General features: G+C 39.1%; 1 protein-coding gene across 1 annotated transcript; it reads right to left on the minus strand.

The window, feature by feature from the left end:
* Nucleotides 1–10,549: 10,549 nt before the first annotated feature.
* Nucleotides 10,550–11,496, minus strand: LOC117088787 (60S ribosomal protein L18-like). The gene has a single exon (XM_033219925.1). The coding sequence runs from the start codon at nt 11,478–11,480 to the stop codon at nt 10,929–10,931; it is 552 nt and encodes a 183-aa protein (XP_033075816.1). The 5' UTR covers nt 11,481–11,496; the 3' UTR covers nt 10,550–10,928.
* Nucleotides 11,497–13,676: the final 2,180 nt, after the last annotated feature.

A 13,676-nucleotide genomic window follows, 5' to 3' on the forward strand; every position in this document is an offset into this window, starting at 1 on the left:
TCAATCTGTGTCATGTCAGTGATTTTTAGTGAACCTTTAGGGGACCAAGAGCTTTGGCCCCCACACCAGCCACAGAAGATAGGAGTGGTGCAATGTATTATTCAGCAACCTTATTGCAAGTCAGACAGGTGCACAAATAGTCCAAAGAATACAAAAAGCAGTCATGCATCCCTTTGCCTGTTGGATATATTCCATTGCAGGAAGAGTCCAGAGTGGAGATATGCATGTTTATATTGTTCAGGTTGTTCCCAGTTTTTCATAGCCCGGGCATTTTTGTTCCAAACTCTAGAGCTGCACTGTTCAATACAGTAGTAGACACATGTGACTATTGATCTTTGAAATGTGACCAGTTCCAAATAAGAAGTGCTGTAATTGCAAAATACATATTAAATTTCAGAAGCTTAATATGATAAAAATAATGTAAAGATATCTCCAATAATTTTTATATTGATTGTTTGTTAACATGATAGTATTAAGAGGAACAAGATCAGGTCCTTTGCAGGGACATGGATGAAACTGGAAGCCATTATCCTCAGCAGATTAACTCAGGAACAGAAAACCAAACACTCCATGTTGTCACTTACAAGTGGTCGCTGAACAATGAGAACACATGGACACAGGGAAGGGAACAACACACACTGGGGCCTGTCAAGGGAGGGTCGGGGGGGATGTGCGGAGAGCATTAGGGAAAAGAGCTAATGCATGCTGGGCTTAATACCTAGGTGATGTGTTGATAGGTATGGCAAACCACCATGGCACATGTTTACCTATGTAACAAACCTGCATATCCTGCACATGTACCCCAGAACTTAGAAAACGAATAAACAATAAAATAATCTTAAAAATGATAGTATTTTGAATGTATTGGGTTAAATATTAACATTATTTCATCTGCTTTATTTTTCATAATATGGCTACTGGAATTTTAAAATTGCGTATGGTACATGTTATATTTCTATTGGTTGGCAAGGCTCTAGAGGCCCGAATTTCCCCTATTCCCAGTGCCTGGGTTATTGCTCTTCTGCATTTTGGTCTCTGTTGGTCTCTTTCTCCTCTTCCATTTCTTCCTGCCTCTCTTGTTCTAGTATCAGCCGAAATGCCAACTCCTCCATATAACATAGGGTTACTTAACACTAATTTGTCATTTACAATGGTAATCATAATATAATAATCATTTAGACTTATAACGATGATATGTAACATTTTATTCTTTACACTAAAAACATGTTTCTTCTTGTAGCCACCTACCAGGGAGTTTATTATTAAACACATAGTAAAGCTCAATCAATATCTATTAAATGTTCTAAATTCTGATCACACATCTAGCTGAAAACCCACAGTCTCCGATTTATCATCGCATTTCTATTGTTCCACTTGAAGGAGGAAAAGGTAAGTAAGATCTTTAAGTGAGCCGCTCTTCTGAGTTTGAGAAAACGCAGCCTCCCCCTTCCCCAACCACCTAACCTGGTCATTAGGCCTCAGTCAAAGGGCAGGAGCAAGTTACCCAATGGGATCTGAAATCTTGCTTCTCTAATAGTACTTCTATTGAATTCACAGATAAGTTGAGTAGAAAATTTTCTAGTGCATAGAAGAAATGCCGATGAGAAATATATTTTTTTTATTGATGTGCAACTTTCTTTTTCCTTCACAAAGAATCTTAGTCAATGTTATGATTGTTCCTTCCTTGTAAAAATGATGTCCAAAGGCAGGATTCTATTCATGCAAACTGTCAATAAACATCCTTGATAAATGAGTGAAAGAAATCAGAGTATTCACTGGAAAGAATTTCAACCCCATGCTGATTTCAAGCAACTATAATTTAATGGAAACATCAATGACAAAATATTTCAGTGGTCAATGTGCAGACCTCTAAATTATTAAATTCTCCAAGGTTGTGAAGGAATGGTAAAACTCTGTTTTCAAAGTGTTTGGGGCAAATCTGTTTTGAAAGAGTTGCCGCTTGAGGCACACGTAGAATAGTTTACTTTGTTCCCTTGTAAAAGGCTAATCGAGGAGCTTAGGGCATCATAAAGATGATCACCTCCCCTGGGGAACAGAAAATACTATTTAACGTTTCACATTATCCATTCTGGGCACACAAGGGAATTACGCTTGCTGCTAATACTGGAGATGAATAAGCCCTTACATAAACACCCTGTGAGCGAGGATTTATAAAAGCAGAGTTTATAGTGGGTTTTGGGATTAGGCATTAGTTCACATTCACTGTCTTCCAAAAGTGGACCCTACGGCTCTCTGGATACTGGGTCCTCTGTGTTTGGCACATCACGTAGAGCTGTGTGGATTGTAGTAAGGTGGCAGCATGAGAGGCCTTGCCCAGAGAGATATGTGATCAAGACAGGCTGACTTCACTTTCCTCTAACTTCAAGGATGACATCTAGCCTATAAGGATTGCAACAGTTTGATGAAGCTAAACATTTTAGCTCTGACAAAAGGAACGAGTACATAATGTGCCCTGAATAACGGCATATATCGCCATGTCAACTCAGAAAAAACATACATTACACAATTTCTGTATTTAAAATTTTATGGTCATCGTTTAAGTCAGGATTTCTCAATTTGGCACTAGTAACACTTTGGGATGAAGAATTCTTTTTAAGTGGGTGGAAGGGGTGCTGTCCTGTGTGTGGTAGGATGTTTGGAGCACTCTTGATCTTTACTCACTAGAAACTAGTAGCTTTCCCCTCATGGGTTGTGACAGCCAAAAATGTCTCCAGAAATTGCCAAAGTGTCTTCCAGGGAGGGGGCAAAATTGTCCCTGGTGAGAACCAGTGACTTAAATTAATAATTTACAAAGTTCACTTACACATTTGTGCTCATATGTTTGTATGTTTACACATCTGTATATTCAGTCTTTATCAGGATATACAGGCACATATAGTCACATACAAAGCATAACCTATCTAAATACTAAGTATATGAAACAAAATTTTGGTGCAATCCCTATCAGGGAAAATTAAGGGGGACAATAATAATCTTCTCAAATAATGTATTCATGCTCCAAGTTTTCTTTTTTTTTGAAAAGAAATTCCTTCAAATATTATGTTAATATAAAAGCACTCGTTATTATAATTAAACAAAAAAACAGTATTCTAAAAATGTTTGTTGAGCAACTAAAAGAAGCCAAATACTATTTCGTGGGTTTGGGCTGGGGGCAGAGAAACGAAACAAATGGATCCCTGCCCCTCATGAAGTAGAGGGGAGTCATAGAATACTTACATAATCATGCAAACAAATATGAAATTAACCACTGTGACATGAGTTCTGAAGACAAGTTTTTTTTGTTTTTTTTTTGAGATGGAGTCTCACTCTGTCACCCAGGCTGGAGTGCAGTGGCATGATCTTGGCTCACTGTAAGCTCCGCCTCCTGGGTTCATGCCATTCTCCTGCCTCAGCCTCCTAAGCAGCTGGGACTACAGGCGTCCGCCACTACGCCCAGCTAATTTTTTGTATTTTTAGTAGAGATGGGGTTTCACTGTGTTAGCTAGGATGGTCTTGACCTCCTGACCTCGTGATTCACTTGCCTCGGCCTCCCAAAGTGCTGGGATTACAGGCGTGAGCCACTGCGCCCAGCCTCTGAAGACAAGTTTTATGGTAGAGACACCCCCACCAAGGAAGCAGGTTCTAGTATGCATGCTAGTATAACCACACATGTATCTTATGTTAATGATGCTCATGTTATCATATAAATTAATGGAGTGTTCATGAAATTTCAACAGAGTATTGGAATAGGTGGTTGGAATCAAGGGACAGGTATTTCAGTTATGCATGGAAGCAGATAATCTCTTGGCTTCAGGTAAGATGCCAAGAGGGAAAGACTGGGGTCAGGTTAAGATATCAATCCACAGGCTGTCATAAGCAAGGTGAATACAGCAAAAAACAAAATCAAACAGCCAGGTGCGATCACTCATGCCTATAATCCCAGCACTTTGGGAGGCCAAGGCTGGTGGATCACCTGAGGTAGGGAATTCGAGATCAGCCTGACCAACATGGAGAAATCTCATTTCTAATAAAAATGCAAAATTACCCAGGCATGGTGGCACATCCCTGTAATCCCAGCTACTCAGAAAACTGAAATAGGAGAATCACTTGAACCTGGGAGGCGGAAGTGAGCCGAGATCACGCCATTGCACTCCAGCCTCGGCGACAAGAGGAAAACTCTGTCTAAACAAACAACAAACAAACAAAAACCACACAAACACACAAAACCTAATGCCTTATAATAAAAACTATGATTGAAATGCATATTATACATACACATACAAGATTTATACAAGATTTTCAATACCAATTTTATTTTACTTGGGAGACTTTTAAGCTCTGAGCATAAATTTTCCTGGTCTTCCAGATAAGGGGAAACAATTTACACACATGAGCATGAGCTGTAGGGGCAGAATTATATTTACAGTATAGGCTATTGAGTGAGTGCTTGAACCCCATGAAGGCTAACTGAGTGGAAAAAATATCATAACAAAGGTTAAAAGTTTTCTTGATAGCTGGTAAGTTATTTCTCACTCCTGCTGAAGGTCCAGTGCAGGTCTGAATTAAGCAGTTGGGGGAAGGTCCTGGTTCACATAACCAGTCAGATGTAAAACTCCACAATCTTGTAGCTGAACATTCTGGAATACTGAGACTCCTGAGTCATCTTGGCAGAGCAGGAAGAGCAAGGAGGATCAAACTGTGGATCTTCACTGGCCGTGTCATTGGACACAAAGGTCACATGGTTCTGCCTACCCATGTAGGGGAGAACATTAAATATCTGGAGAATATTAAATAATTAATACTTTTAATTATCTAATTTAATATCTAAGTTAATTAATTAAAATAATATTAATAGAATATTATTGGTATGGTATGGCTGTGTCCCCACCCAAATCTTATCTTGAATTGTAGCTCCCATAATTCCCATGTGTTGTGGGGGGAACATGGTAGGAGATAATTCAGTCATGGGGGTGGTTTCCCCCATACTGTTCTCCTGGTAGTGAATAAGTCTTACGAGATCTGATGTTTTTATAAGAGGAAATCCCTTTCCCTTGGCTCTCATTCTCTCTTGTCTGCCACCACGTAAGATGTGCCTTTCACCTTCTGCCATGATTGTGAGGCCTCCTCGGCCATGTGGAACTGTGAGTTCATTAAACCTTTTTTCTTTATAACGTACCCAGTCTCAGATGTGTCTTCATCAGCAGTGTGAAAATGGACTAGTGCAATTATACATATATATTTGCAGAAGTGTTTGTATTATTTATGGCAGTGTTTGTATCTAGTACTGCAGCATTTGCCACAGGAACAAAAGACAAAGACTGAAATGATGACCAATATGAACAGGTTAAGTGCAATCAGAGGATGGAATACTATGGGGAAGACTCTTGTGTGCTTATATAGAAAGAGTTAAAAGAAGTATTGTTAAGAACAAAAAATAAGATATACTATAGTTTATAGTATGAAAACTCTGCTAGTGAGATTAAAGATTGAGGGTGAAATGGAGACTTTATTTTATTTTCCTTTTACTTGATAGCCTTCTGTACTGTTTGGAGTACTTACTTTTTGAATTTTTCATTTTCCCTATGCATTTAATCAAGTATTACTGCATTAATAGGTTAAGAAAACATAATGGTTACATTTTGACTACTCAGAAGAGAGACATTATAAATGTGTAACAGTGTCACTAGAGCCCATTAAGAAATCACAGTGCATAAAGGAAAGAGCCTTTAGAAGCAATACAAGCTCAGAGAGATTTTCACTTGTTCTCTTTCGTGAGCCTAAAATTGTTCAGTGAGCTCAAACCCCAACTGGCATTTTGACCATCAATTATCACTGTATATTTATAGATATGCTCTTTCCCAGCAATTTCAGAAGGTTAAAGCAAACGTATGTAATCAGTCTATTATTTGCCAGAAGATAAAGTGCCATTGAGGCTTCTGTGATCAAAGGAAAATGGTTCCCAAGATAACTTTGGCACTGGCTGATATTAAAATGTCGAAAGAGAGAGCTTTTCAGATATAAGATAAATGTATATTTTTCCTTTTAAATCTAGCCACATCAGGACTTAAAAAATATATAGCCCTTCATGTTTAAATATGATTTTATTGATGCATCATCACAGGAGTGTATTATTGGAATTATGTTTTGTAGGAGTGATGGGTCTGTCTTGAGTTAGTCTTACACTGTCTGGTACAATTTGGAGCAATTCTAAGCCTTAAGAGATGCTTCCTCTGGTCACAAGTTTTCCTTTTTCACCTAATCAATACTTAGACTTTAGATAGAAATTCAGAGTCACTTTGTCAGTAACACCTTCTCTGACCCCAACACTGGGTCAGGACCCTCGACTGAGCAATTTCAGCATGCTTTATAATTTTCCTTTGCTGTGCTTATCACACTGACTAGTTAAGATTTGTCTTTGATGTGACTTGCCTTTCTCACATGACTGTAAGCTCCAACTCTGCTTGGCTTATTATTGTAAACACATTTCTGATCACAGTGGCTGAAACCTGGGAGGTCTCAAAAGATATCCGTTGAATGAATGAATGTAGGACAATGCACCTCTGGGTGTGTGTGCACACGCATGCACTCGGATGCATCCCCTCCACAGTAACCTACAAAAAGAGGCTGGACTACTACAGGAAGAAGAAAGAGTCATGTCTTCCCTTCTTACGTGCAAAGAACTCAAAGATAATGATGTAGTCTGTCGGGGCCTGTTCTGAACCATCCTGAATCACTTGCCCAAGTCCAGCTGTGGTGCAATTTTTGAAATAATATCTCAGACTCTGGAAAACATGCTGCTGCTGAACTATTGTGTCCACTAGGCTGTCCTGGTTGGGGGAGAAGATGGAGAAAGATAGTAGGATTGCCTTAACCCCTGACAGTAGGAGTTGAATTTTTCTAAAGAGGAATGAGGGTTTAGACTGCAGAGCTTCAAAATCATGGTTTTTATCAAGGAGTATGTGACTAGTAAATAACAAAGATAATTAGAATTAGCAGTGGGGGCCATTTTTGAAGACATCATGGGAAGAACTTGGTCTTTTTTTTTCTCCTGAACTCTGTAAACAATTACATTAAGATAGGGCTTTAAGTTTCATTTATACTACAATTTCTTTTAGATTCCCCTTAAGCACCAATAAAGTCTATTTCTCATAGGCAGTCTTTCTCCAGTGGTGTACTGAGGAACTGGGAACAAGGCTGTCAAGTGATGGCACTGAGCTGACCTCAGAAAGATCCGTGATCCTGGAGCTCCAGGCTAACACGGGTCAAGGTTATCAGACACAGAGAGAGTTGTAAAGAGATGACCTGGGTCCTGATGATGGTGGAGATGGTGGAGGTGGATCCTTGGGGATGAGAGAAGAAAGTTAGCTAACAGGTGGCACCCAAATTTCCAGGAATGAGTGGGATTTTTTTATTTTTTATTTTTTTTAAGATGATGTTTCACTCTTGTTGCCCAGGCTAGAGTGCAGTGAGGCAAGCTCAGTTCACTGCAACCTCCGCCTCCTGGGTTCAAGCAATTTTCCTGCCTCAGCCTCCTGAGTAGCTGGGATTACAGGCATGCACGACCACGCCCGGCTAATTTTTGGTATTTGTAATAGAGACGGGGGTTTCTCCATGTTGGTCAGGCTGGTCTTGAACTCCCAACCTCAAGTGATCTGCCCATCTCAGCCTCCCAAAGTGCTGGGATTACAGGCATGAGACACAGCGCCCAGCCTTTTTTTTTTTTTTTTTTTGAGACAGTTTCGCTCTTGTTGCTCAGGCTGGGGTGCCATGGCACAATCTCAGTTCACCACAACCTCTGCCTCCTGGATTCAAGCGATTCTCCTGTCTCAGCCTCCAGAGTAGCTAGAATTACAGGCACCTGCCACCACACCCAGCTGGTTTTTGTATTTTCATTAGAGACAGGATTTTACCATGTTGGCCAGGCTGGTCTCAAACTCCTGACCTCAGGTGATACACCCGCCTCTGCCTCCCAAAGTGCTGTAATTACAGTCGTGAGACACCGCGCCCACCCAAAAGGGATTTTTAAAAGGATATGTGGAATTGTATGGTGAGAAAGAGGCTGCACTGAAATGTTCTGATCAGGCTGTGTCCTTAGCAAGGAGTTCGAATTTCATTTTGCAACCAAAGTTGCATCTGTTGTTCCTGAACAGCTGTAAATTCTAATCAGTCTACGTTCAGAAAGATGATTCAAAAATCAGTATGTAGGGAGGGCAAGTCCAAGATGAAGTCATTAAAATATAAGAGTAAGAAAAGCTGGTTTCTAAAAAAGGGAGATTGTTATTTCCTATGTCCTATTTTTATAAGTTGTTTTTAATTACTAAAATAAAAATTTTAAAATTATCAACTTAGATTAGCTATCAGGGTTGGGGAAGGTATATGTCTCATGTATCTAGATTTTACCAAAGGATACCTGTTTGTGATGTTAGAAAACAGAAAAATAGAAAAACAATCTGTATGAACTTTGGGTTGATGTGTAAGGAAGAGCCATGCATTTAATCCGTTATCAACATCAAACTGCATAGTTGCATCTAACTGGTATCATGAAAAGAAATACATTAGTATGGTTAAAGAATGAGGCTTTCTTATACCACTGGAGGATGTATGCATGTGTGTTTGTGTGTGCATGTGCACGTGTGTGTGTGGGAGAGAGGGATCACATCTCCACCAAATTCATCTTTCCACGGGATTTAAAAAATCTAAATACGGTAGCGATGTTAATTTTATTATCAGACAGAACACCCTTTCCCAATAATCGCTCTGCAAGAATTAAATGCTAGATCAGCAAACTTCTATTCAGTCGATTTGCTATTATGCAAGATTATGCAATTTCTGTTAAGTGGTTCCCAGAGGCTTACAAAACAGGTTAACTTAGTCCTGAATGTGGATTAATTTATTTATGTTTCCCAGCCTCATTTAGCCTTTTTAGTGTATAACATGATTAGCTTGCCTAGTATTTTTATATGATTTAAATATCAAGAAAATTAACTTTCAGAAAATGCTAATGCATTGCATATACTTTAGGAACTATAGCAATAGAGGTTTCGATATTGACATTTGCCATTTTTTGTTCTTTCACCTACAAATCTACTTTGATACGTGTGTATATATGTATATACACATATATACACAAATATATATATACACATACATACATAGGTATATATACATATACATATTCGTATAATTGCTGATGACATGTAGGAAAGATTATTTCATGTTGCTATGGAAGAGTTTCTCCTGTGAATAAAGGCTATTTGTTTAAGGAAATAAAAAAGACGACAAATGTGGCAGCGGCGTTCAGTTGGAGTATCCTGTTAAATTACATGGGTGCTTTATTTGGGCTGTGCTTTCTTGTATATGGTTCTTTAAGAATATGAGAATTTAGTAACATCAGCTAGCCCAGGAGCAATGCTATTAACCTGGATGGTTGCAGACCCGGGAGCAGTTAATCAACTAATGGCTATTTCTGTAGAGAGAAGCTATCTAGTGAGGATGTATGAGTTGTACAACACAGGTGGTCAGCATCATGACTCCTCCACTCCAGAACTAAAATCCCTTTCTCTGTGTTACCTTGCTGCCTGTCTGCATCTACCTTTTCTCCTCCTGTGCCAATTCTCTACCATCCACCATCAATTTACTAAATATATTGTTTACAAAGTGACCAAATATAACTATAGAGGATGTTTATGAAGAAGACAATTTTATTTTAAAATATGTTTTACTCATATTCATGATTCATAGTGAAGACTGGTTTTTAAAACATTATAATGCATTTTCATGACTTACATATTTTATAGTTTTGTTTAAGTATAAGAAACCATAATAAGTATAAATAATGACTCTGAATCTCACCACCTAGAGAAACTCAGGAGTCACCCTTTCTCTAGGTGGCATGACCTTAGACTTCCACCAACAAGGTAAAGGATATTATAAAACATTTTCAGAAGCCCTTTCTGAAACGGGAAAAATGGGGTTTCATTGTTGTTTTAATTTGTACAGTTGTTTTGGTGGGGGGTCAGAGTCTCACTCTGTCACCCAGGTTAGAGTACAGTGGCGTGATCATGACTCACTGCAGCCTCAACCTCCTAGGGTTCAAGCGATCCTTCCAGGTCAGTCTCCCAAGTAGCTGAGACTACAGGCACATGGCACCATATGGGTTAATTTTTCGTAGAGACAGGGTCTTACTTTGTTGTCCAGGCTGGTCTAGAACTCATGGACACAGACCATCTTCCCACCTCGGCCTCCCAAATTGCTGGGATTACGGGCGTGAGCCACCACACCTGGCCTTAATTTGTATCAATTTAATTGGTGTTCTCTATTCTTATTTATTGCCCATGGCTAAAAGTGCTTATGTGTCTAATTTGTGCTTTTAAATATATTTGTGGGATAGCTACATTTACATGCAACCCTCGGGATATGGGATAATTGTTTATATATGTAACAAACTTTTAATAGCTTATTCTTAATAATCGGTAAAATCTGAGAAAATGAATTTATCATTCATATTTATTATTCGTGAAAACACTGTTTTAGATTTCCTTACCAACTTGTGGAATGAAGCTATAGTCCTTCAATCTGTTACAAACTAGATCAGTGGTTCTCGAAGTGAGGTTCGCCAGACCAGCATGATGAGATCAAGTGGGAACTTAAAATGTGAATTCTGGGGTCCTACCCAACTACAAATCAGAATCTGGGGGTGAGACCCAGAAATCTGTGTTTTATTAAGCCCTCCAGCCAATTCTGATGTACCGTGTTGAAGTTTGACAACATTTGGAGTAAACCAACAGTAAGAAACCTCATGTGACATGCTACTTAAGAGACTTTCTCACCCCCGACTGCAACGTCAATGTGCACATTTTCTTTTCTTTTCTTCAGCGTCCAAAATCGTTTTAATAAAACAGTAGGATCCAGGGTTAGTTTTTGCAGCCTCAGCTGGCCTGTCCGCATCTGGCCCGCTCGAACTTCCGGCCCTTGGAGCGGACGTAGGGTTTGGCGTGGCTAGGCGGGGTTCCCGGGGCCTTGCCGAAATATAGGTTCATCTTTCGGCCCTTGCGAGGACCGGAGAGCAGGACGGTGCCGCAGCCCTTGGGGGAGTCCAGGGTCAGCTGGTCGAAAGCGAAGATTTTGCCCCCCGCCCTGATGATGCGGCTGCGGGCCAAGCTGGTCACACTCAGCGCACACACCTTCAGTTTGGGCACCTCCTGAACCCGCGCGTCATCCGTTATGGTCCGCACAACCATGGCCGTTTTGTTTTCCCAGCCAGAAAGCTTCATCTTCCGGATCATCCGGGAAAGGGACAGAGGTGGTCGGTTGGTAGGACTCATAAACAACCTCTTCAGTACAACCTGGTTGAATGTAGAGTTGGTTCGTCTGGCTAGAAACCTGTACAGCTTGACCCACAGCCTCAGGTACATATCCTGGCTCTTGGGCTCCTGGCGCCGAACCTTTGGGTCCTTGTTGTGGCGGATGTCAACTCCCATGATGGCGTCTCCTGCTCGGCCAGGTACGGAAAGCCAGAATGGCCAATGTGCACATTTCCTATTAAGACATCTTCCTCTCCCTCTCTCTGCCTTTCTTTTCTCCTTCCTCTTGCAGAAATTCCATCCATTTGTGTCTTTATTTTTTAATCTTTCCCAGATAATAGCTTCACTAATGCATTGCTACATGTGGAGAATCTATTAACTTTTAAGATAAAAAGTTCGTTTGCTAAATTCTCCCCATATGTTCAAACTCATAAAGTACTTGTTCTGATTGCTATGATACAAACAAGACACATATTACTCAATTTGGCATAATTTTAGGAACACTTTTGTGGTCCGGCATTAGCACCGATTTTTGAACATGCTTTATTAAATTCAAAATCTTGTACACTACTTGTCATTGTGGTAGTTACAGTGTATATCAAGATTTTTAGGTTAGAATGTTAAAGTAAAGCATATTTGTTCCTAAACACAGTAAAAGGAATAAGAGCACTATTAATATTACTGTTATGATTAAAATTGTTCATGTTAATATCTTCATATGCCTTATGTCATTCAATCCTCATAATAATTCTATGAGGTAGGACACACTGTTATTCTTGTTTTGCTGAGGTATTCATAAGTCTGCTGAAATATATACTACAAAATAGGACTGAAAAAAACCACTCAAATTTCAAATTTATTAAATTGTTAACTATTAAGTTCTACTCATCACAACAGATTCCAGATAGACATTAGATAAACCTAAAGGCTTCCAGTGAAGTCAAGTATTATTAAACACTTTTCATATTTCAGTTTTATAAAATTCCTATGTAATCTAACCTTGTACTATATAAAATGTTTTTTAATAGATTTGTATTTTAAAAGGTTTTAATATGATTTTTTTTTCTATTTCAATAATTATTTGGAAAGGTAATTTATGTCCTAAAAAACTGTAACTATGGTGTTGTGAATTTGGGCATCTTCCAGGCTAGGGAGTTTTTGGACAATTCATAAAAGTTCTCTCTTTTTACTGCATCCAGTCCAACTCGTCATTTTTTAAATGTTGAGAGGGTTATACATTCATGGCTTCAAAGAATGGTACCATACTTAAAGAACAATAAAGAATAAGAAAATGAAGCCCATTCTCCCCAAAATTAATTCACTATGGTTCTAATGAAGATGATCAGAATTCAAAAAGAATGCAAGAACATACTGCCTACTGAAGGGTTACTTAACAAACTACCTTTTTTTTTCTTTTTTGAGACAGAGTCTTACTCTTGCAGTGGTGAAACCTCAGCTCACTGCAACTTCTGCCTCCTGGGTTCAAGCGATCCACTTGCCTCAGGCTCCCAAAGTACTGGAATTACAGGTGTGAACCACCGCACCTGTCCTGAACTACTGTTTTAGAAGTCTTAAGGAACTATATTTACTTTTGCTGTAGAGTCTCAACTATTCAAAAAGCAATGTTAAAAAAATCGAAATCATTTATTTTCCCATTTGCAAAAAAGTAACTAAATGGGATCTTTAGTATAAAGACACATTTAGTAAAAACAAAGGAGAGATGATACTTCCTACCCAACTAGATTTTTTGGAATTAAAAAATTGACTTGATTTGAACACAAATAAACTAAGACATCACGGGTTCTATAAGTGGTTACAGAATAGAGAGAAAACCTAAGACATATGATATTATCTTTTATGGGTAATTTCATCAATTTGTGTAAGCAGTAGCAGTCTAATGACAAAAAAGGAGATAGAACATAATGATTCCACAGAATAAATGGACATGATCCTGTGATTCTAGGCTGATGAGACCTGACTTTCCTCGCAGAATCAATATGCACAATTTTATTCGTAAGGAATATATTCCATTGCATTCAGAGAAGTATTATTTATAAAATGAAAGTCTTTAGTAATGTCATGTGAGATAAGGCATGTGTGAGGTTAAGGGGCAGTTCAATTTGTAGATTTTTGCCTACTTAAAATTTACCCCAGTCGTGGCTTTGGGGCATTCCCCAGTGGGTTAACTGTTGAGACCAATATAGCTGCCAATACACCTCCCTCCTTGACTCTGGCAATCAGTATGTGGGCATGCATCTAATGTTTGGCTGACTGCCTGCTCCACTCTCAGGCCCGGTGCTACTGAGCAAAGACAAGCGGACACCTAGTCCCACATTCTTGGCTCCTCGGAGCTGTCTTGAAGTCTGTGCATTT

The sequence above is a fragment of the Trachypithecus francoisi genome, unplaced genomic scaffold, assembly GCF_009764315.1.
Source record: "Trachypithecus francoisi isolate TF-2019V2 unplaced genomic scaffold, Tfra_2.0 Lachesis_group10, whole genome shotgun sequence".
Taxonomy (NCBI): domain Eukaryota; kingdom Metazoa; phylum Chordata; class Mammalia; order Primates; family Cercopithecidae; genus Trachypithecus; species Trachypithecus francoisi.

Bases quoted from the DNA above. Each gene is read 5' to 3' on its own strand.
- LOC117088787 (XM_033219925.1), bottom strand. From the start codon at position 11,480: ATGGGAGTTGACATCCGCCACAACAAGGACCCAAAGGTTCGGCGCCAG.